The sequence below is a fragment of the Jaculus jaculus genome, chromosome 1 (assembly GCF_020740685.1).
Source record: "Jaculus jaculus isolate mJacJac1 chromosome 1, mJacJac1.mat.Y.cur, whole genome shotgun sequence".
Taxonomy (NCBI): domain Eukaryota; kingdom Metazoa; phylum Chordata; class Mammalia; order Rodentia; family Dipodidae; genus Jaculus; species Jaculus jaculus.
The window spans coordinates 186,584,971-186,608,326 of record NC_059102.1 but is presented as its reverse complement, the minus strand read 5'-3'; the positions used below and the strand labels follow the sequence as shown (position 1 = coordinate 186,608,326).

At 41.8% G+C, this 23,356-nt stretch overlaps 1 protein-coding gene across 1 annotated transcript in view; it reads right to left on the bottom strand.

Moving 5' to 3' along the window:
* Positions 1 to 23,356, bottom strand: part of Palld (palladin, cytoskeletal associated protein) — a 413,077-nt gene that overhangs the window by 43,646 nt on the left and 346,075 nt on the right. Inside the window, exon 10 of the mRNA XM_045149173.1 lies at positions 41 to 694. Coding sequence (XP_045005108.1) covers positions 41 to 694 — 654 coding nt within the window. The remainder of the gene's footprint in view (positions 1 to 40; positions 695 to 23,356) is intronic.

Genomic DNA, 23,356 nt, shown 5'->3' with positions numbered 1-23,356 from the left:
CCAGGCGGGGACCCCAGGAGCAAGCGCGGGTGTCACTCACGCGGGGGTGACGCCCCGGGGCAGCCCCAGGGCGTTGACGGCGGCGGGCGGCGGCTGCGAGGGCAGCAGCGCGCTCAGGAAGGCGGCGGGCGTCTGGCCGGGCGCGAGGCGGGCCGCGGGCGAGGGCGAGGGCGCGGGCGCGGCGGGCAGCGGAGGCGGCGGCGGCGGCAGCGGGAACACGTCGGGCACCGGGAAGGCCGAGCTGGGGCTGAGGGCCGGCGGCGGCGGCGGCGGCGGCGGCGAGGGCGAGGACGGGCCCCAGGGCGCGTCGGGCTCGGGTCCGAAGGGCGGTCCGGACGCGCGGCCGAGGCGCTGGGGCGTCGGGGACATGGGCGACGGCAGGCTGGACGAGCTGGGGCTGGAGGCCGGCGTGGGGCCCCGGCTCTGCGCCGCCGCGATGAACTGCTTGGGGCGCGCGTAGTTGAACGAGCCGGAGGACTGCATGGAGGAGGCGGCGGCGGCGGCGGCGGCTCGGGACGCCAGCGCGCTCATGGGCTCGGCGGGCGCCGGCGACACGCAGGCCGCGAGCTCGGGGAAGGCGGGCGGCGGCGGGAAGGGCGGCGACGGCGGGGTGCCCGGGGCCGCGGGGGAGCGCGCGCCCGCCTCCTGCTCCAGCCGCACCTGCTTCTGCAGCTGCTGGAGCTGCAGCGGGTCCCTGCGGACAGAGAGAGAGAGGCGACACCGTCAGAGAGGTGGTGACATGACTCTCAGACCCACCTTTCCCAAGATGCTCCAGCGTGCGGGGCAGGGGGAGGTCCCGGTGACGGGAGACCCTGAGGTGTGGGGGCTGGTCTCTTGGGCACCAAGTGTCAGCCGCTGACATGGGATGGGCCAGGTCAGTGTCTGACCAGTTTGCTGATCCCAGGAAACCTGTCCACCTTCCACGAGCTGTATTTCAACACAACCAGAGAAAAATCAAGAAATCAGAGAAAAATCAAGAGAAAAACTTGGCATCAAGAGAGTGACAAGATTTCTCAGTCTTTTTGTCACCTATACCCAATGTTTTTTTTTTTTTTAAGATTTTATATTTTACTTATTTATTTGAAAGGGAGAATGACAGGAAAAGAGAAAGAGACAGAAAGACAGAACGGGCACCCCAGTGCCTCCTGCCACCGCAAGCGCGGGTGCACACACACACTCTCTCCCCCCCTCTCTCTTTCTCAAATAAATATTTTAAAAAATCAAAACAAAACAAATAGGCGTGGTGCTTTGTTGGCAGCACTTGGAAGGCAGAGGCTGGGGCCTCAGGAGTGCAAAGCTACATGGTGAGGTTGAGGCCAGCCTGGGGTACGTGAGACCTTGTCACAAAACAAACATACAAACAATAACAAAAAAAACCTGAGTGAAAACAAGTAAACACTTTCATTCTGAGCATCTTCCTTGAAAGAACCTTTGGTATTTAACTCTACAATGCCAAGTACTTATACAAACCTTAATACAGACTGATAAAGTATGCCACAGCTCAGGCTGGAGAGATGGCTTAGCAGTTAAGGCACTTGCCTGAGAAGCCTAAGGACCTATGTTCTACTCTCCAGATCCCACATAAGCCAGAAACACAAAGGTGAGGCAAGTGCAAGGTTGCACATGCCCACTAGGAGTTCAACTGCAGTGGCTGAGGCCCTGACATGCCAATTCTCTCTCTCCCTCTTTCTCTCTTAAATTAAAAAAAAATTAAAAAGTGTGCCATAGCTCAAACAACTCAAACAAATGACAGTGTTTTTAACATATAGGTATACAATAAGCAATAATTTACAAATCTTTTATTGTAGGTTTCTTTCCCCAGCATTTTCCATTTAATAAAAGTAAGCAGCAAACAATTGGAAAAAACCTGCCTTTTTAACAATCAAGTTTTCTTATATAATTTGATTGTATATGTAAGATGTTTCCCCGGCTGCTGAGGTGAACATAGGGACCAATGGCTGTCAAAATAAACTTCAACAGAAGGTGGCACTGTGAGCAGCAGATAAAATAGGAGCAATTTTATGGAAAGGCAGTTATTACTTTAAACTTTAAAAAATAATATTTAAAAAGTTCCCAAAGCTTTTTGATCCCCAGGGACTTAATCTTCAAACACAAAGACTCCCAAAGCCCAGAGCAAGAAAGGTGAAGCCATGGATGAGACATGAGAATATGGTTCCAAATTCTTCATCTTTGCAAAACATCAAAGATTCCTAAGGACAAGGGAGTTAGTTGGTGGTGGTGGTGGTGGTGGTGTGTGTGGACGGGGAGGGGAGTCCCACTGGATTAATTTGAGCTTTTTTTTTTAAATTTGGTTTTTGGAGATAGGGTCTCGTTCTAGCCCAGGCTGACCTGGAATTCACTATGTAGTCTCAGGCTTGTTTCAAACTCACAGCGATCTTCCTGAGTTCTTGGATTAAGCAGTCATGTGGCTGCTGGGACTCACCACTGCCCTGAGACCCCAAATATCTATGTAGTGTGGGCAGACTCTGGCTCATGTGCTCCTGCTTCATGACTTGAGAGCTTGTAAAAGCCACCCAGCAGCTCTCAAACCCATGACCCAGCAATCTCACGCCCCATTCCCTAAAGCTACATCCTGGACTGCCTTTATTAGCTCTGCATATTGTCAAGCAAGGAAAGACACCCTCTTCTGGAATCCTCTCCCACACTTCAGCTGACACTGTGCCTGGGCTGGAAGCGACCTAGGTGGCACCCCACAAAGACTGCCACTCCTCTTCTCTGCGGCCTCACTCCTCACAATGGCGAAGGAGCCACAGCTGTGTCTGAAGGTATTTTAAGCATGGCCTGCATCAGCACATGGCCTGAGGTGTGGTTCTTGAGGCTGCTGCAGACATCACATGCCATCTCCCTGGGGTGAGGAGCCATCTGCTCCTGGAGGAGGGAGTGGCTCTGAGAAGCCACCTACATTGGTTCTGGCTTCCCATCACCTCATCCTTCTCAAGCAAGAAAGACTAGGGGATTTGCTAAGCAAATGGTTTCGGAGCTGCTGAGGTGCTACTTGGAGGAAGGTAATAGTCCAAGGAATTATTAATATGGCATTTCAAAGGAAATCTTGTGGTTTGGCTGCTGCTCTGTTGCACTGAAGAAGTTTGCTGGGATATCTGCTCTTTCATGTTTCAGTGCTTCTATGCAAAGAATATAACAGAATATGCAATATAATATAATATGCAAGAACGTGCAGGTAATCAGGGACCCAATACACTGATCTTGAATCTTCAAGTGTTTGGCTTGATTTCTGTGCAAATGACAGCTTTGCTCAAGTACTTAAGTGTACTTGAAACCTGGATTTTGAAATCATGAAATCCACACTTTTAAATCATTTTCTCCAGCCTTATCAAGTTACTGTTATGAAAGTTGATTTGCACAGAGATTGAAAGACAAAGAAAGCAACTGTCAGAAACTCAAGGTTGTCTGTGGCCTTCAGAAGTTACTTAAAATTTACTTATGCAATAGGTAAGAGGGTAAGAATGCTTGCTTCTGAAGCATGAGGGCTTGAGAGGGCCCCATTAGCCCCGAGTTTGATCCCCCAGCACTCTTGTAAATAGCTGAGTGTGGCCAAGCATGCCTGTAACCCGAGCCTGTGGGGAGCAGGGAGAGGAGAACCTCACTGGGGCTGGCTGGTCAGCCAGTAGCTCTGGGCTGAGGGAAAAACTGCTTCACGAAAGCCCGTTCTCTCTCTGAAACAAATATTTATGAGAATCTGTGAGAGATAGAGGAGGACATCTGGCGTTCTCCTCTGGCCTCCACATCTGCACACAGGACACATGCATCTGCACACATATGGATATACCTTACACACCATGACACACATACGATAAACACACACACATGTTATTTGCCATAAAAAATTTCAATTTTTTTGTTTTCCTAACTTAAGCTGACCTGGAATTCGCTATGCAGCCTAGACCAGCCTTGAATTTCTCAATCTGCTATCTTTCTACTGAAAATGAAAGTGAACTGAACCTTTGGGGTATACTGTGTGAAGAGAAAGTTATTGTAAGTTGCTACAGTACCAAGGACATGTTGAATGTTATATTGCTTGAATCTTAGGTTATGCACCACTAATCCATTAATCTCCCTCCTGACTTTTTCTCCTCTCTCTTCACCACACCCTCCCTTCAGGGAGTCTAAGAAGTACCCCACTCTTCAATTCTAAACGTTTCTAGACCTCAGGAAAAAAGCCACCCAAACCTTCTGGTGTGAACCTGTCTATTTGCAAATGGGAAGAGGTGTACAGTAGCTTGGTCAAGTTTACAGACCCATGTTAGAACCTATGACTGCCTTTTGCTTCTTTTACTATACAAAGTATGCCAGCATCAAAGAACTTTGACCTTACAGAAAAAAAAAAAAACAAAAAACTAGGGTTCTATTCCCTCCTCAGTACTTTATCAGTTGCATGGATGGCTCCTTGCACAGATGAATAGTCCAGGATTTTGTTTTGTTTTGAGACAGTGTCTCCCACTCACTCAAACCCAAGGTGACCTGGAATTCGCTATGCAGCCTAGATTCCTCTTGAACTCCTAGCCAATCTTCTTGCCTCAGCCTGCCAAGTGCTGGGATGATAGCAGTGAGCCACCATGCTTGGCTTGACAGATCAAGTTACATATTTAAGAATATATGACTTCAGACTTTATTCATTTTAGGATGACATAGGACAGAATAAGGTTTGGCAGCATACAGGAAGGAAACACATAAACACTAACCCAATGGAGTCCCCCATCTTACATGATAAAAAAAAAAAAATCAAGAACCCACTCCAATAGTTTTCACAAAGCTTTCAACAAGAATAATCTTACAGATGGTTGTATTGGGCAAATGTTTAGATTTGATAAAGTTTGTGGTGGCCTGAATGTGATGTCCCCATAGCCTTAGGTATTTCTGATTAAGCTTAAGCTTCCTGGGCTGGAGAGATGGCTCAGCAGTTAAAGGTGCCTACTTGCAAAGCCTGACAGACGGTTCAATTCCCTAGTCCCCATGTAAAGCCAGATGTGAAAATGACTCATGTATCTGGAGTTCGTTTACAGTGGCAGGAGACCTTAGCATGCCATTTCTCTCTCTTTCCTGTCCCTCTCAAATATTATATGTGTATGTATGTGTGTGTATATATATATATGCATGCATGTATGTATCTTTTTTTTTTTCGAGGTAGGGTTTCACTCTAGTCCAGGATGACCTGTAATTCACTATGTTATCTCAGGGTGGCCTCGAACTCATGTTGATCCACCTAACTCTGCTCCCGAGTGCTGGGATTAAAGGCGTGCACCACCACGCCCACCCACAAAAATATATTTTTAAAAATGATTAAGCTTCCTACTTAAGTCTTCAGCAGGCAGAGCCCTACTGTAGAAGGTGTGTTACTGGGGTCGACGGACCCTCAGCCTAGCCTACTCGATGTGCTCTGAAGCAGCTCGGGCTGGTGGGTGCTGGCTGCTTCTCTCCCAACCCCCTGCTGTGGATGCATGACAACCTAAACCTGCTTCTTCTGCCATGATGAGGCTTCCCCTGGAATCTGGAAATCTGAAATCAATACTTTCTTCCCATAAACTGCCTCTGGTTCTGTGTTTGTCTCAGTGAGAGGGAAGTGTATAACCCAACTCATTTTCCAGTTAAGGCATCTATCCTACAACCACACTAAAGCAAGATGGGAAGGAAGAAGAAACCAGACTGTGAGAGCAGCCCCAAGCAGCAGCACCGTCCGAGAAGGGGCTAGTTCCCCAGTGAGGCTGCTACAGCCTGAACCTAGACGAGCTGTTAGCTGTGGGTGATTAAATGAACACCAGCTCAGATTCACAGGATGAACTCAAAAGAGCCTTTCCTGTCAGAAAAGAACAACCCTGTCAAGCCTGGTGACTTCCAAATGGATCTCTGACAAGAGGGAAGAGAGTTCCACTTACTGCAGGGATTTTCCTCACAACTGTTTACCATTGCAAGTGGCTGGCCAAGGAGTAGCAGAGGCAGATTGGAAGACTTTCAGCACTGTTCTCTCTCTTAGGCCTAGGCATGGGGTGCCTGTCATGTGCCTGGAACTGGATCAACCCATTGTAAAGTTGCCAGAGGCTAGTGAGGTCAAGTGCTTTATCCAAGGACAGAGCCTATGTGTGAAAGATCAGGGCTCATACAACCTTGTTCTTCATCCTCTCCTAAGTGTCCAGTAACAAAGAGGCTCCCTGAAAGATATAACATTATTACTGCACACTACTGTTTCTCTGGAGAACTGCTGCCCAAGCTCAAAATAAACAATGAGAAAAGAAACTTCTGGAAAACAACTTTTATGTAAATTGGAAATTCCCAGCTATGTCTCTTGAAAGCAATGTTTGAGTTGTGAGAAATAATCTGTCCCCTGTTCAAACTAATATAGATGGAGGTGCATAATTGTCATAATTCTCAAGATCATGAAACTTGAAAACATTTGTAATTTTAGAGTACATAAGCTATTTATATGTTTTCTTTCATTTGATTGTGTAATACAGAAATCACTGTATGACAAAGAATGGCAGTCCAGCACCCTGTGAGTTGTGAACTTCTCTGGTCCTGCTATCCATGCACACTTTGAAGGCAAGGACTGGAACTTGAACTTAACAAAACACTAAACATGGCAGACTCAGAATTGTCAAGGAAAAGTATTCCATACCTGTTTAAGCATATTTAAGAAAGATAATTCCTAGCTGGGCATGGTGGTGCAGGCCTTTATTCCCAGCACTCAGGAGGCAGAGGTAGGAGGATCGCTGTGAGTTCGAGGCCACCCTGAGACTATATAGTGAATTCCAGGTCGGCCTGGACCAGAGAGTGAGACCCTACCTCGAAACACCCCCCCAAAAAAAAACAAACAAAGAAAAGAAAAGAAAAGAAAAGAAAGAAAGAAAGAAAGAAAGAAAGAAAGAAAGAAAGAAAGAAAGAAAGAAAGAAAAGCAACCCTACAGCAAGGAGAGTGTCCTGTAACGGACTGGGGAAGTTTTAGAAATTTCCCAGTGAATTTGAGAATTAGGGGATAAGTCACTGCATGTTCCTGATCTCTATTTCTTTCTGGAGAGTCTCGCTCAGCATCCTATGACTAGACAATATATTAATTTCTGGAGCTTATGAAATCAGTGTGGTATGAAACTCCAAACGTGCCCGGCCAGGTAGAACTGACTTCCTTTGCCAGTGCTCCCACTTCCACCGCTTTCCTGTGTTCGTGCTGCAGCTGTCGTACTTGCGTTCAGTTACTTACGCTTCAGCATATTCAAATTCAAATTGTAAAAACTGAGCCAACTTCTTGACAGTCAAGATGCACGCATGTCCTGTGCGTGGTGGTGCACACCTTTAATCCCAGCACTCAGGAGGCAGAGGTAGGAGGATTACTGTGAGTTCGAGGCCACCCTGAGAATACATAGTGAATTTCAGCTCAGTCTGGGCTACAGCAAAACCCTACCTTGAAAAACAAACAGCAACAACAAAAAGATACACTCATTTGTTTGCTTTAGTGCTAATTTACTGCCCATCTTAAAAGGTATAAAATCCCAATGTTGAGAGTAATATTTATTCTATAATAATCTAAGTCACAAAGTATGACATGTAATGCATGAAAATGCAAGCAAATGCTCTTAACTGCTGGACCATCTCTCCAGCCCCATAGATATGAAAATGACACAGCAAATCCCATCAGATTGTGTGCTAACTTAAAACACTAAGAGAGAGCAAAAAACATCAGTGTCAGCCAAATGAGAACATATGACATTGCCCTTAAAGGGGTATGAACATAAATATAACTATGAGTCCAAGTTCATTCTCCAGAGGTTGCAAGACAGAGCAAGGGTAAAGATGTGGGTTTGGTGCAAAGGACAAGTTGAAAGTGATCATTTCTTGGGAATGTGCATTTATTTATCATGTATTGCAAAATGACAGAGGTTTCTCTGCAAAGCCCCATTCTTTGATCTTTAATTCATTTTTAGCCTTTTGTAAATTGTGTTGACTCTAGAGAGAGCCAGAACTGAACATAATTAATTACACAGGAGGGTTCCAGGGAAGAAGTGGCCTGATCAAAATCAGCACACGGCTTGAGTGGCTTTAAGACAGATCTGTCCTTTGCATTTAGAATAAGAACCACATTTGGCTTTGCTACAGAAAGACAGTAGCTTTTATGTCTTCATTCATAAAGCTGATCTCTGTTTGAAGTCATTCCTTGTACCATGATAAAGAGAGAAGGAGCCACTGCTGACCAGTTCTTAATCCTCCTGGGAACTTCTGAGAAATCAAAGGAGGCTACATTTCTCTCATGTGGTGCAAGAGTAAGGACTGAAAAGATGGGAAGCTGGGGTTCTGTCCAGGGGAACTCTCCCTCAGAAACTGAGTCCTGCAGCTGGCTCCTGAAGTGGAGAATTCACATCTTGGAGGTCCACGTGAGTTGAACTCTGTGCAGAGCAAAGTGCAAGGCTGTAGGACGTTCTTCCAAACTTTTATAGTCCCACCTAAATCTCAGGGTTTGTAACCTTACACGAGCTTTGTGATAACAGGTGGGGCTCTGGTGATGTCAGCAGTCATGGAAGGACGTACAACACTGGGGTTTTGGCTTCGGCCTCTTTGGGGGAGGAATGCAAGGTCAGGTTCTGAAAGCACTAACTCAGCACTGCAGTGAAATGTGCCTTAGTGATTTTCATTTCTACTGCTTCAAAGGCCAGTGAAAACAGCAGGAAGACATTAGCTGCTGATTCTTATAAGAGCTATGCTAATTTAGTGGACATTAAAGGAATACAAACTGTTCCTAATTGAAAGTACATGGGATTAAATCATAACATAGGCAAAGTATATTTTTGAAGAAAAATCTGTTTTCTAACCTTTTTTTTGTCAATGCTTGAGGCAAAATCACTGATCTCATTTTCTAATTGAAACCCAAAGAGAATTCCCTGTGAGACAGATGTTGAAGAACTTTTAGTCTTTAGGCAGAAAATTTCTCTTGAGATTTTTGAAGAACTGGGGAGAAACAATGAACAAATAATTAACTTGCTGCCATACAATTAAATAAAGAATTTGGCATATTTCAAGGTTGCAGATGGTTAACATTTCTTGAACTTTCCATTTTACCACTGTAGGGGCTTCTGCCATCTCCATTTTAGCTCAGGCTGAGATGAATATATGGAATAGTTGATTGAACAGTGGTGTAAGAATGTATTACTACTGAGGAGGGTCATATCTTTAAAGAGAAATAATAATCAATACATGCTTACTACATGTCTACAGAATAGCCACTCCCTGTGTCTCTGTGCCCTCTTCAAATGTTTTCTCTATAGGGCCTTTCTCTCTTAACTAAATTTGACAAATATAAAACCCTTAGTGTCTGTTCCATCCAGTGGTATAACAGCAACACATAGCTGTGTGACTAATCTGAGAGACATCACCATCAGCATGTCAGTTATTTACAAGTAGAACACAAAGTCAGCAAAATAGAGATGTTCATTCAAGAAGTTCAATTACAGCTCTGCCAAGAGCTGTTTATGATTTTATTTATTTTTATTTATTTATTTGAGAGTGACAGACAGACAGACAGACAGACATAGAGAAAGAGGAAGAGATAGAGAGAGAATGTGTGCTCCAGGGCCTCCAGTCACTTCAAACGAACTCCAGATGCATGTGCCAACTTGTGCATCTGGCTAACGTGGGTCCTGGGGAATTGAGCCTCGAACAGGGGTCCTTAGGCTTCACAGGCAAGTGCTTAACCACTAAGCCATCTCTCCAGCCCCTGTTTATGATTTCTGACAGTTCACTTATCCTTTCTGGGGCCATCTTTTTTCAGTTTTGAAATGGAAATTTATAATGTGATATATATACATCTATCTATCTATCTATCTATCTATCTATCTATCTATCTATATATGATTTCAATAAACTTAGATTTTTATGACCTGTGCACTTTAGCTCTTTAAGATTTAAACAATATAAAGAAACTATTTTTTAAGGAGCAAACAACTAAATCAGCAGTTCACATATGGAATATAAACCTTTTCGTTCTTTCTACCACAACACTTTTATTGCTTAGCCTGATTTTGTATATCTTCCCAAAGTTTGTTTGTGCTATTTTGCTGGACATAAAGGTAGGCTGAGGGTTAGGCTTTGTCTGGGCTCCGGAATCTTGCAGTACCATTGCCTCTCTGTTATCTTGCAGCATGTGACAGTGACTCACCACCCCTCTTTCTTAAAGCATTCTTCTCCCTGCCATCTCATCCTGCTTCTGATGCTCCACATTGTTTCCCTCCCTGGCTCTTTTCCAGCTCTTTCAATCTGGGGATTCCTCCAGGAGCTAAGCTTTATGATCTTCCTTGCACAGTCCCTGCCTCACCCTCACTCCCTGATCTCTAACTGGAATATCAGTCCTGAGATTCAGCTGTTACTCCCACATTAACAAATGTACTTCCCACTGCAGACTCAGCATGTCTGAAACACAGCCTCTCTCATCCCAACTCCTCTCCCTAACACCTGATATTCAAAATCTCCACAACATAATGCCAGATGGTCTCTTTCCACTTTTTTCATTCTCCCAAATTTGTCTCCTTGTTCCTCAAATTTACTTGGGTTTTCTGTCCTTTTGGTCTTTTCTCATGTCCTGCTCTTGTTGAGGAGACCCACCTCTGCCCATTTTTCTCCATTCACTGGGGCGTTTGTTCTTGGGTACTCATCTCACTGTCCATCTCTTTTGGCAGCCCTCCCTGATACTGCCTTGCAGACCTTTCTCCGGTTCCCAAGCTGCTCCAGCTCAAGGCTGATGTACTCTGTTGGCAGTGGCAGAAGTGTTAACACACCTCTCACCAACAAACCAGGTCTCCCAGGCTCATGTAGCATGACAGTGCTTGGCAAGTAGATGCATTAATTCCCTGTAGAGACTGCTAGGCGTCCTTTGACATGACATGTAGGGAAGGGACATGTGTCTTGTCCTAAGGGGTGGGTATATAGTTATATCTATGGAAATGCAAACACAAGTATTAGCATTAGTGCTCGTATAGCATCAGTACTTACATTTCTGGCTTTCTAGTGTCTAAAATGTTAAACTCCCATCCCCAAAGGAGAGTGTTTGTGGACCTGGCAAACTGAGTTCCTAACTTGGCATCTGCGAGGCACTCATCCCTTCATGTTCCAGGCAGTGGCTGGCTGTACTGGTGCCCATTTTCCATTTTATTTGGTTATTAGTCAAAAATGCATGAAGTTTATGTTTGCTCTGAGAAGCACCTCAGGGATATTTTACTGCTAGCTGAGAACTTCGGATGTCTCTGGGTGACTCTTTTCCTAGACAGGACCCGTCCTTCCCTCACCACACTGTTTTATAACTCAACATGGACGGAATCGTGAGGTAACAAAGTTGGTCCCTGTATGGAAAGAGGATCTGTGTGTCCATGTGTGGCAGATCATAAACACCCAACAGCAGCACTGACTGCCTAAGCTGGGTCTCCACTGTGAAGCAATGGTGTCTGCTTGGGGCATCACACTGATGTCCATACTCATTCTTTTCCAGGGTTGTGGAGTTCCTGTCAAGAGTTACAGGCTGATGCTAACTTGAAGAATGTGGAGGTTGAGGTCAAGCCTTCTGTGGACAGATAATGAAGCCAATGGTTGAAGACATGGCTGTAAGTGTTCATAAAAGCAAGTAATAATTCACGAGCAGGCAGAGAACTGAATGAGTTCCTCTTAAAGTCACTTTCCTGAGACTCTAGGTGGTATGGCATCCATGTTTATCTATCATTTATCTGTCATTCTTCCTTTCATCTGGTAGTGGCCTTTTCCTTCCTGTGCATACCTATTTCTACCCCACTTCTGGAGCTCTGCCAGTCATATTCCCCCAGCCATTGGTAACAGGGTATGTGGCTCAGAACTACTCAATAATTGTATGGATCCAGCAAACCCAGGAGAAATACATAAACCTGGTCAATCAGAGCCTTTCCTTCTAAGTTTCAATACTGAACATGGATGAGGAAAAAAATGTCTTTTTGCTCTTTCATACTACCAAAACAGGACAGAATCCCTAGATTTGCTGCCTGTTATGGAAGAGTCTGTAGGAAGAAGTCAATGGCATGGAAAAGGAGCCAAGTTGACAGATAACAGACAATGGAAGAAGGAAGTTAAATTCATGGTAGTATTTTAGCACCTAGATCCAAATAACCCTCAGAAAAATTTGATTTCTGAATTCCACTTACCAATTAACTTCTCTTTTTCCCTTTTCCTCCTTAAAAAAGTTATTTTAAATTGTCTCTAAAACTCGCGTATTTATTTGACAGATATGGAAACTTAGCAATATTTTCAACTGGTTGGTGCCAAAGGCCTGACAAGAACATCATGCTGGGAGCATAGTAAAAATTAACCCCATAATACTGTTTCAGACTGCAGTTTCAAGTGAATGGAGGAATGCACTGTGCAAAAAGTTGTAAAAGAAACAAATGATTAAAGGAGTTCATTTCGGAAAGATAAGTCTAGAATATAAGTGGAGGAAGTTTGTGATTTTTACATTTTATGAATTACAATGTTTGAATTTTATGAAATCATATAGATGTAAAATGGTTAAAATGACTCTTAAAATACAGAGGCCTAAGTATGCAGTTCAGTGTTGGAGTGTTATATAACACATATTAGGATGTACATTTCATGTCCAACACCATAAAAATAAGTAAATATGCACATAAAAAATTCTGGAAGTTTATATGAAAGAAGATACAAGGCTGTTGCCAAAGTAACTAAATATCTTGGAAGCATGCGAAAGGATTCATTTCTTCATTCCCCATGTTTGAAGCGACCAGGAGAGTCATCCTTTGAAGACCTTAGTCATTAGTCATAGTAATTACTACTGCTGCTATCACCAGCAGCCTGATGATAGCTAATTAGTAGTAGTTTAAGTGACTGTGAACCAAACCCCAGTATGAGGTGCTTTATCTACCAAAACTCATCTAATCTTTTAACATCCTAGGAACAGTGGTTGTAGAGATGGCTTAGTGGTTAAGGCATTTGTCCACAAAGCCAAAGGGCCAACTTATAATCTCCCTTTTATAGCAAGGAAACTGAGGCATGAAGACATGTAAATTTGTTTGGGGTTGCACAACTGGAATGCACCATAGTGTTACGTGTGTCTAATCAAAGTGCCTTAATGTCCCCAGTACTGACAATGTGCTTGGTGACTTCTCCAGAGAGAAAGACAGATAGAGAGAGAGAGAGAGAGAGAATGGGCACGCCAGGGCTTCCAGCCACTGCAAACGAACTCCAGACGCATGCGCCCCCTTGTGCATCTGGCTAACGTGGGACCTGGGGAACTGAGCCTCGAACCGGGGTCCTTAGGCTTCACAGGCAAGCGCTTAACCACTAAGCCATCTCTCCAGCCCGACAGACCTTTCTAATTTAGGTTCCTTCTAGGGTGTGACTCCCTGTCACTCCCCTCGCCTCTGTTTCTGTATTATTGAACTATAGATATTGCTATAGAACTCAAAACTGCTCACGACTGATATAGCCCATGCCCTGAAGACATTCCGTGTATTTAGTTTGAAGTAGTTAGGTTTCATGAAACAGGCTTTAAAAAATGTATTGGAGAAGCTGTAAGAATTCACAAAGCAAGAAGAGATGGGTGTCCAAACCAAAGCACTGTGTTGACTTCCATGACGCCTTCTTTCAGTTTTGGTTATCACTGGACAGCATTCATTGTATTAGGAAGCTGTCAGATGCCTAGTCTCTGAGCAGACATCATCTACTTACAGTTCTACACTTGTCCCCAAAATGTAGAGGGGTATGAGGAAGAAGCTGATAGGTAAAGGTACATAATTTTTAAAATTATTTATTTATTTGTACATGAGTGTGTGTGTAGCAGTGGTGGTGGGGAGGAGCCAGGGCTACTTGGAGTTACAAGTGAATACTGGATGCTTACACCACTCACTTTTTGTGACTAACATGTAGATAGCTGGGGAACTGAAAGTAGGCTGACCAGGCTTTGCAAGCAAGCACCTTTAACCACTGAACCATCTTCCCAGGCCTTGAGTTCATAGTTTGCAAGTAAGATATGAGTCCAAATGTCTGAGTGTCCAAAGGCATGGTACATAATGGCACTGAAACCTCCGTAAGAGTTTCACAGTTCAGGTTTCCAGCTACTTGTAGCTCTCATCCTCATCTCCACTTTAATGGAACATTTCTTACTGACAAAGTAAAGAAACAAACAAAGCAATGTGCAAAGTACTTGGGACTGAACTCTTACACATGGCTTTGGTTTTGAAATGTTGAAATCTCAGACAGCCCTGGTCATTTAGAACCTCCGGCCCCTGAGCCGCACAGCACACTCCCTGGCAGAAGTGACTGCATCGCCATTTGTGTGGGCCTGGCCTCAACTAAATCACTCTGCATCTCAGTTTCCTCATGATCGGTGAACTAGCAAGTTGGGTCTTCATGCAATTAAAAAGCACTGTCTGGTCTTCAAATGTGTATAGCCAAGTCCTACAAATATTCTCATAAGCTATGTTACTCAGCCTCTTGAGAGACTGTATCACTAACTATGCTGGGATTTAGGAATATATTATACATGTTGATGAAAAACATGTATTTATAAAGATGGTTTTTTGTTCCCAAGTTTCTATTAACATAGGATGATCAGTGAATCATTTCTGAATAAATAAAACATTGTCAATACATTTTCCACATATTTTGGTCTCACAAGAGTAAATAAATGGAAGGAATGTGCAGTTGGCTCTGGATACTTGGAGTAATTTATTTCCCCTTAAAGGTCAACTATTGCTAGTTTGAATATTAAAAGCCAAGACATACAAGCCAAGGGTTTTGTGACTGTAGACTTTACCCTTCACCAGGCTCCCCTTCCAACCCCTCATGTGAAGGAAGCTGCTGTGGAGAAAACCCCTCAAAAATGCACTCTGGAAACCTCAGGAGATGTTGCTTAGCAGATGAATTATGACACTTGTGACCATGGAAAAGAACTGTGGATTTGAAATGGCTTTCAACCCTTCTTAGCTTTTGACCAGCTAACCTTCACATTCCTTAGAGGCCAAAGGATGAGATGCAGTAATGGCAGGTCTAGCCAGCCTTTCCCCTCATGATGCAGATCCGACCTGCAGCAGCAAACAAATTCTATCCATACTTGTTCAGAGAAGAACTATATAATAAATGAGGTTCCTCCCAGAGAAGTGACTAAAACCTCCAAAATAATTCCTAGATAAAATAACCCAATTATTTAATATAATTATTCTTAGGGGGGGGGAAAGGACATTTATCATAGCTACATGAAGTTTCCAACATAAATTTAATGAGTCATTTATCTGGTACTTTGTTGCATGTAGTTTGTATAATATGGTACTTATGATCATTCTCAATACAGTAAAAATGCTAACCAACCTTGAAATGACTTTCAAAAGAACTGTATAGTGTGTATAGCTGTTGTACTGACTTATTGTGCATGTATGCAACACTGCCTGTGGCTCATTGCGTCTGGGTTTCATGAGGATACTATGTGACTATAAAATCCATTGTTTCATTTAGGGAGGTAATATATATATATATATATATATATATATATATATATATATATATATATATATATATATATGTAAAAGATGAATGAATGTGATCATTCTTTTAAAAATTAAGAGAGGTAAGGCAAGAAGTCCCTTGCATGTGTGATGACGTGATGGAGTCATGACATGTAGGGACCCGGGTCATACTGCCCACCAGTGAGAAGTTTGGTGGTGATCTGCACTGGAGGCTTTAATTAGTGTCTTTGCTTTAAGTCTCTCCCATGAGGACATCAAGGAAACAAATTCTCTCTCAAATAGGCTTAATCTTTTAGCTTATTTTCAATAAGAATACAGAATAAGCATTCCAAAGCACAAAGAAAAATAAATGTCCAAATCCGTCAGATGACATCTTCCCTTAAAGGGTGAGGATGAGCTTTTGTTTAAGAGTCAGACAGAGTGGGTTGTCCAGCAGCTTCAGATCCCAGTAACACAGCCCCATCATGTGCACACATGTGCATGCATGCATGTACACACACACACACACACACACACACACACACACACACACTGACTAGATATAGTGGTACTAAAATAATACATATTTTCAAGTTTAAGTGTGGTAAAATTACTGTCTAATGACTCAAATCCTAGGTCAAATGATTCAGAGAATATAGAATAGTGTCTTTTTGGCTAAGGCTTTCAAGTATTACTTTCTATCTCGACTGTAGGCAGTAGAAAAGAAGACAGTATCTTGGATTTGCAGAAGCACAGATGATTCATACTAGGGATCAAAATTAATCATTAGTACTTTTGTGACTAATAACCTTCAAAAAAGACATTAATAACATGAAAATTATGAATTTATAAAAGTTATGAATTATTTTCTTGCTATATTTGATATTTACATACATGTGAGAAGGAAAATTACAGATCCACAACATTTACAAAAAAAATGTTGAATTAATCCAGAAGACATTAAAGTTAATACATGATACGTGTCAATGACTTAATAAATGAGTCATTTTTCTCTTAGACTTTTTAGGCACATCATGCTATTGCCTGTAAGAAACCAGTATTCTATGGTAGCAGTAAGGCGTGAGAATGCTGAAAAGGCATCTGTCTGTCCCTGTGATTTCCTGGGGAGGGACTTTTGGAGAGAACCGCTCCTGGTCATTCGCTCTTCTTGCGGAGTGTGGGTGGTCGTGGGTTGGGGTTTGTCCCCACCCTCCCTTCTTCTTCTCATTTTGGATCTACAGGGATTAGAACACTTTTTATCATCTTGGGGAGAAGATGGAATCTGCTCCAATAAGCTCTATAATGATGCCAGTGATGGGTAAGAGTACTGAACTCCAGGGTGAAGCTTTCTTGGTCTTGAAACACACCCCTTTCTCTTTCAAGTGCTCCTAGAGTAAATGTGGCAAACAACTGTCTTTTTGACTCCTCAGGTTATCTTTCAAATGGTTTTAAACTTGATTATGGAGCAGGAAAATCTCTCTTCACATGTATAATGGTCATACTCTTTAGTGGCCTGACAGAATCTTAAGCTATATGGGCTACACAGTAACTAGTGAATCTGTAAACCAATGGTCATGGCTTGGTCCACATTTCATTTGAGGGCCTATGCCTCGCTGTGGTGAAGGCTATGAAGTTAAGTGTGTGGCTTTGTGTTTACTCAGTGCAAGGAAGTGAGTTTCTCAGTGCCAGTCCTTGGATAAAACTGGTGGACCATCTGTGGTACCTTTGGTGGCAGGGTCATAGTCCTGATCTTCAGGATTTAGAAAGAGTTCCTCCACTCTGTAAATCAGCTCTTCCTAAGCAGTTGTGGTAAATACAAATGTATTCATTTCTAATAAAGTTCTTACATCTCTCTCCACTCCTATAGGAAAACTTGTCTTTATGACTACTTTCAATTCAGCTGATGTAAATAGTTCAAATTTACTGTAAGAAATGGCTTGTAACATTTCTAGTTTCTTGCCTTGTAATGACTTAGTGCCATCCAGATTTGCTTGTAAAAAAGTTTCTAAAGGCCAGGCACTATATTAGCATGCAATCAAGCACATAAACTTTGTGACCAAAGGAATTTAACTGTTTTGCCTTAAAGAATGAAACACAATGATTGTTTCTGAAAATCAGTCAGGTAATCATTATATAAGATTTTCTTTTAAAAGTAGAACTCATAGCTAGTAACATTTTAAAATATTTTTTATCTCTTTTGAAATTAAGTTCTTTTCTTCACATCATGAAAAAAATCCAAAAAACATTAATGGAGTTTTACATACCAATCCTCTACTCACAACCGTTTCTTCCTGAGTTCTCCTAGCTCCCTAGACACAATATGCATATAGATGTTCACTGTAGGGTAATCCTTTGCTCTTTACATCAGAAGTGTTTTACATGGGTTTCCATACTTAATACGTTTCTGCAATTGTTTAGGGCAGTACCACACTTGTGATAGCACACACTGGTCCTGCACATAGCTGAGACTAAAGTCTTTAGAAGTAATTAGTTTTGAAGTTCGACTTAAGCAAATATGGAGATGAAACTGATAAAAACTTTTCTTTTGTTTGCCCCACCTAAAAAAATCAAAACAAGTAAAATCTTTCAGAAGTTGTCAGTCCCACTGTACTTATGAGGGCACACTTATATTTCAGCCATGTTGGCTATTGTAACTTAAGGAGAGATGTTGGCATTTGGGGCCTGGTACTAAAGTAATACTGCACTTCAGTTTCCCCATTTCCTTGGGCAGTATGTTTTTAAATAAAGACATTCTCTTTTAAAGATTAATGAGATTCTCTTTAGTCACTTTGATAATTGGAGGAAGTATTTGCCTTAGGCTGAAAGTATGTTTTCTTTTTCATACAACACAGCATAATTTACCCCAAAATGTGTTCACTTAATACATGACTGAGCAAGACATGTGTTCCCATCTCTAATCCATTATCCTGTTTTATTGCACAGCCCTGACTAGTGAAAGTACTTACTGCATTGGTGTATTTTTCCTTCTAGTTTCTGCCAGAATGCCCAACCTTCTCCTCCTACCTCTGTACCTGCCCAATACAGCAATGCCTTAAGAATGGGACCTTTTTTTTATGGCTCTGGATCTAAAAATATGGATGACACAGATTCGTTTCCACTGATGACCTCCATGTCTACCTCCGGGATTGGCCTTGGATACTGTACCCTAGCTTGTGAATTAGCAGCAGTTTTAGATGTGGATGATGGAGTTGACTGTTTATAAGAATGGATGGTTTCTGTAAAATTGGTTTGGAGTGTAAAGGTTTGTATGATTTGAATTCATACCTCCAGACTTGCCCTGTTAAAATATGGTAGTCACTGGCTTCATGGGACTCTGAATGCTTGAACTGTGGTTAGTTCAAAGTAACCGTATGTTGAAAATTTAGTTCAAAAGCAATGTTAAATGATTTCATTGCTCATTTGTATACTACTTACATGCTCAAATCATATGTTTTGAGTATACTGGGTTAAATAAAATATGTTATTGAAATTTATCTAAAAGCATTAATCTTGCTACTCTCTCCTTTTTAATGTCACTAGATAACTAGAAGTGTGTGAGTGGCCTGCATTTCTGGTCCTTACAACCTTTCTATTGCACTGTTCTCCCAGAAGCCTGGTTCTAAAGGTTCCCTAATCCCTCCCGCAGTTTATAGTCTCTGGGTCATCTACAAGCTTCCTAGGGCTTCACTTCACAGGAATCAAACTGCAAAGCCTGAGAATCCAGGACTTGATCTCTGAGGATTCAGTATTATGGAATAGTGGTGGATTTGTGCGTGATCGTGGCAGAAAGTTGCCCTCCAATTCCTTACTGATTTTTCTCACTTAAAAAAAAATTGTTTTTTGTTGCTATTTTATTTATTTTAGAGTGACAGACAGAGAGAAAGAGGCAGAGATAGAGAGAGAGAGAATGGGCACGCCAGGGCCTCCAGCCATTGCAAACGAACTCCAGACGCGTGTGCCCCCTTGTGCATCTGGCTAACATGGGTCCTGGGGAATCAAGCCTCGAACCGGGATCCTTAGGCTTCACAGGCAAGCGCTTAACTGCTAAGCCATCTCTCCAGCCCTGATTTTTCTCACTTATCAGCTGACTTCTCATCAAGCAATATCAGAAATGGCATGACCACTTCACTCTGCTAAGATGTCTATGTATGGTAAGACTATCCTGGACACCTCTGGTGCTACTGATGATGATGATGGATGTGGGCATCCCGTCTCCTGCATGCATTCTCCTCCAGGCAGTCAGAGGACTCTGCTTCCACAGAGAGCCTTATTCTATAAGAATGAGGTTGTAGAGGAAAGTCAGTCCAATGGATGCCACTCAGCTGAGGGGAAGAGCTGTGACCTCTGAGGGCTCAGCGGAAAGGGCAGCAGTACCAGGCTTTAAAGTTTGAATGTTCTCCCACACAAAATGCAGTATAAGGCTTGGTTCACGTAATGGAGCAAAGGCAAAAATATGAGAACATGTCAATAAAAGGGGACTAGTGACAAAGCTCAAATTTTATGTTTAAATAAGGTAGCAGATTTGATTTTCTCCACTCAGTTTATAAACTGTTTAAAAAACGTGAGAGCACAGAGACAGTCATAGTCTTAAAATACAGAGCCCATTTTAAAAATATTTATTTTGTGCATCTGGCTAACATGGGTCATGAGGAATCGAACCTGGGTCCTTTGGCTTTGCAGGCAAACACCTTAACTGCTAAGCCATCCCTCCAGTCCACAGAGCCCATTTTTAATTGAAGGTGAGTTTAGGGGAGGTGGAACTGAATCTGGGCTGAATGGTACCAGAATGTGGGCAGCAGCACACTGCTGTTAAACACACCTCAGCTCACTTCCGCAAGACTATGGTCATTTGCTAAAGTCCATTTGGAAAAAGTGAATTACAATCATGTCAACTATGGTAAAATAGGTAAGTACTGATCTTTTGATCCAAAACCACTATCTTGAAGAACTTGCTGAGTTAAAGAGAGGTTACAACAGACACTTTTTTATATACTCAAAGCAAAAGGTAAAATTTTAATAAAATATTATTTAAACTTGATCAAGCTTTATAAAAGATGCCTAGAAAATCAATTTCTAGTATTCTGCATGTAATAGGACTTAAAAAAGATGTCTCCCAATATTAGTAACTTATTTTGACTAAATAGTCGGCAGCCCACATGTTTCACAGCATGTTTCCCCCTGGAATTCAGCTAACATAAATAAAACAAATGAAGGGAATCTGGCCCCCCTCCATGAACATTACATCATTCTTCCATATTAGGAAGAGGTTTTCAAATCTGAAATTTTGATCCAAACAATCACAGTCTAATTCTCAATGAGTGATTCTAGATACGGCGTTGTTCTCACAGAAACACTATTTTATGTAGACAGAAATGTGTCCTGACAGCATTTTCTACCACAGTAATAAAAACAACATCAAGATGCATTTAGTTCCCAACTCAAGTATATTTAGGAAAGTATGTGTAATTAATTTTTCTCCATTTTTTGCTTTCTATTTTTTGACATGTACATATTACTCTGAATAGGAGAGAAAGCAGGAATGATAGTTCACACCAAAAATATGCTTGTATAATAAGGTTGCTCTTCAGGAGTTAAGTGGTGGTAAAGAGGCCAGGCAGACCCCCAGCCTCTCCTGAGTGATGTCTATAATGCTTGACAACTTTGGGTTGTCATTTTTGCTTTAAGGTATTAACATATTAACATGTTAACTAATTTAGGCTTCTTGGTGAGAAAAGACTTATGAAGTTAATATGAGTTTGCCAAATAAAGATATCAATCACTAATGCTCCTTCAACATTACCTTTCCATTGATAGAAATAAAGGTATTCCCTACTTTGTTTGCCCATTCTACTTAGTATTTCATTTTCCTTTCAAACATGATGCAAGGTCTAGTTTCATGAGAAAAAATCTAGTTGAAAAAAAACAGTGATCAATCCAAAGTCCACAGTGGTTTAATGGTGTTGAAAAAGCTAATACAAAACCCTAAAACAAATAATTTCTAAGTCAACAACCACAAGACACACACTACCATGCTCATATGAAACCATGGAGTTGTCCTATACCGTGTGCTGCTTTTACCTGATGGTACCTAAGAAGCCTCACCAATTTCTCACAGGACACTTTGGATTGTGAACAGAAGCACAGTTCTTGAAAATGTGTAGGGTGAGGAATGGCTGTCAGATACGGGCTATGGAAAGAAGAAAGGCAGATCTGGACAAGAAAACAAGAAAGTTCTGACACTTCCAAGGGTGTATTTCTACATATTTTATTTTAGTTTTGAGCGAGCAAGCAAGTGAGAGAGATGCAGAGAGAATGGGCATGCTAGGGTCTTTCAGCTGCTGTGAATGAACTCTAGATGCATGTGGCCCCTTGTGCGCATGTGACATTGCATGCTTGTGTCACTGTGTGTATGGCTATGTGGGACCTGAAGATATGAGCATGAATTCTTGGGCTTTGCAAGCAAGCACCTTAACTGCTAAGCCATCTCTCTAGCCCTGTTTCTACACCTTTTACTAAACTTTTCTAACATGCCATTTTCCAAAAGAAAGAACATCTGTGCTCACTCAGTGGGGTAGTGGATATTCTCACCATTACCCATCAAAGGTCCCTGCACTGGAAAATTGGGAAAGCAATGCCATTCAAGGACTTAAGAGAAGTTTCCAGGTCCAATGGACCTTTTCATTATCTGAGGTGTTTTAGTCACACCCTACTTACTGACTTAGTAATTAAAGTAATGGTATATTTCTTGGCCATGCAGACTCTGGAACAAAATTGCCTATGTTTAGGTTTCAAACTCTATTGCTTCCTCAATCACTTGACCTTTTGGAACCTGTTTTCTCTAAAATAGGGAGTCATAACAGCACCTATCTTCTAGGCTGTGAGATGAAGTATGTATATAAAGTGTATAGAGCAAGATTCCAGCAGATCTTCAATAAGTCTTAGCTATTAATATTCAGAATGAATATATATACAGATATATATTCATTCATCTATCTATCTATATATATATATATATATCTTTAATTTATTTTCCAAATGTTTGACATGTTGTTTGGGACATACGGTATATTGGAAGGCCTCTGGGACACTAGGCAAATCACTGTCCTGGGAAAAATTAAATATGTAGCTGTGTAATCAATTATATAACGTTCAGGTCACATTGAGATAAACTGACTTACAAAATTAACAAAATTTATACATCATTGAGTTCTAGAGTGTACAGAAAATTAGACTGCATAAGAAAACCTAGACAAAAAATTTCTAATCATAATGTGAAGCATTTAGGACAGAGAACATATACATGTCAACTGACATTTTGCTGAACTTAGAATATCCCTTTCAACATTATTCCAAATATATGATAAAGTTTACTTGTAATCATTTCAGCAACATTTTCATTCTTCTTCCTGGCCCCCTCTCCACAGAAATCAGGGAAATGGGAGTATCACAAGATGGAAAGGGAGGACAGGAACAGTAAATGAAGAAGTGAGTATAAGTTCAGTTTATTAACCAAGGACAACAGAGATAAATACAAGTAACAGGACTGTTTCTCTCCTGCCCTGGGGAACTGTCCCCTGATACATTGTCATTATGGAAATAGAAAACACATCTGTTAAAAATGAGCTTTAGTGGAAAAAATTCAGCTGGCATTCTCTTTTCTTGGCTGTAGCCTTTCTTTTTTTTTTTTTTTTAAAAAAAACCCTCTTATGTAAGTTCCTTACTATATATAGTTGAGAATGAAGAGTTGTGATATGACCTGTTCAGAGGCAGTCACTCAGATTTGGGCTCGTTTAATACCACCTCGTACCCAAAGGACGGCAGGAGCCTTGCAAGTTCCAAAACTTGGGATCTCTTGGGATACTGACGTG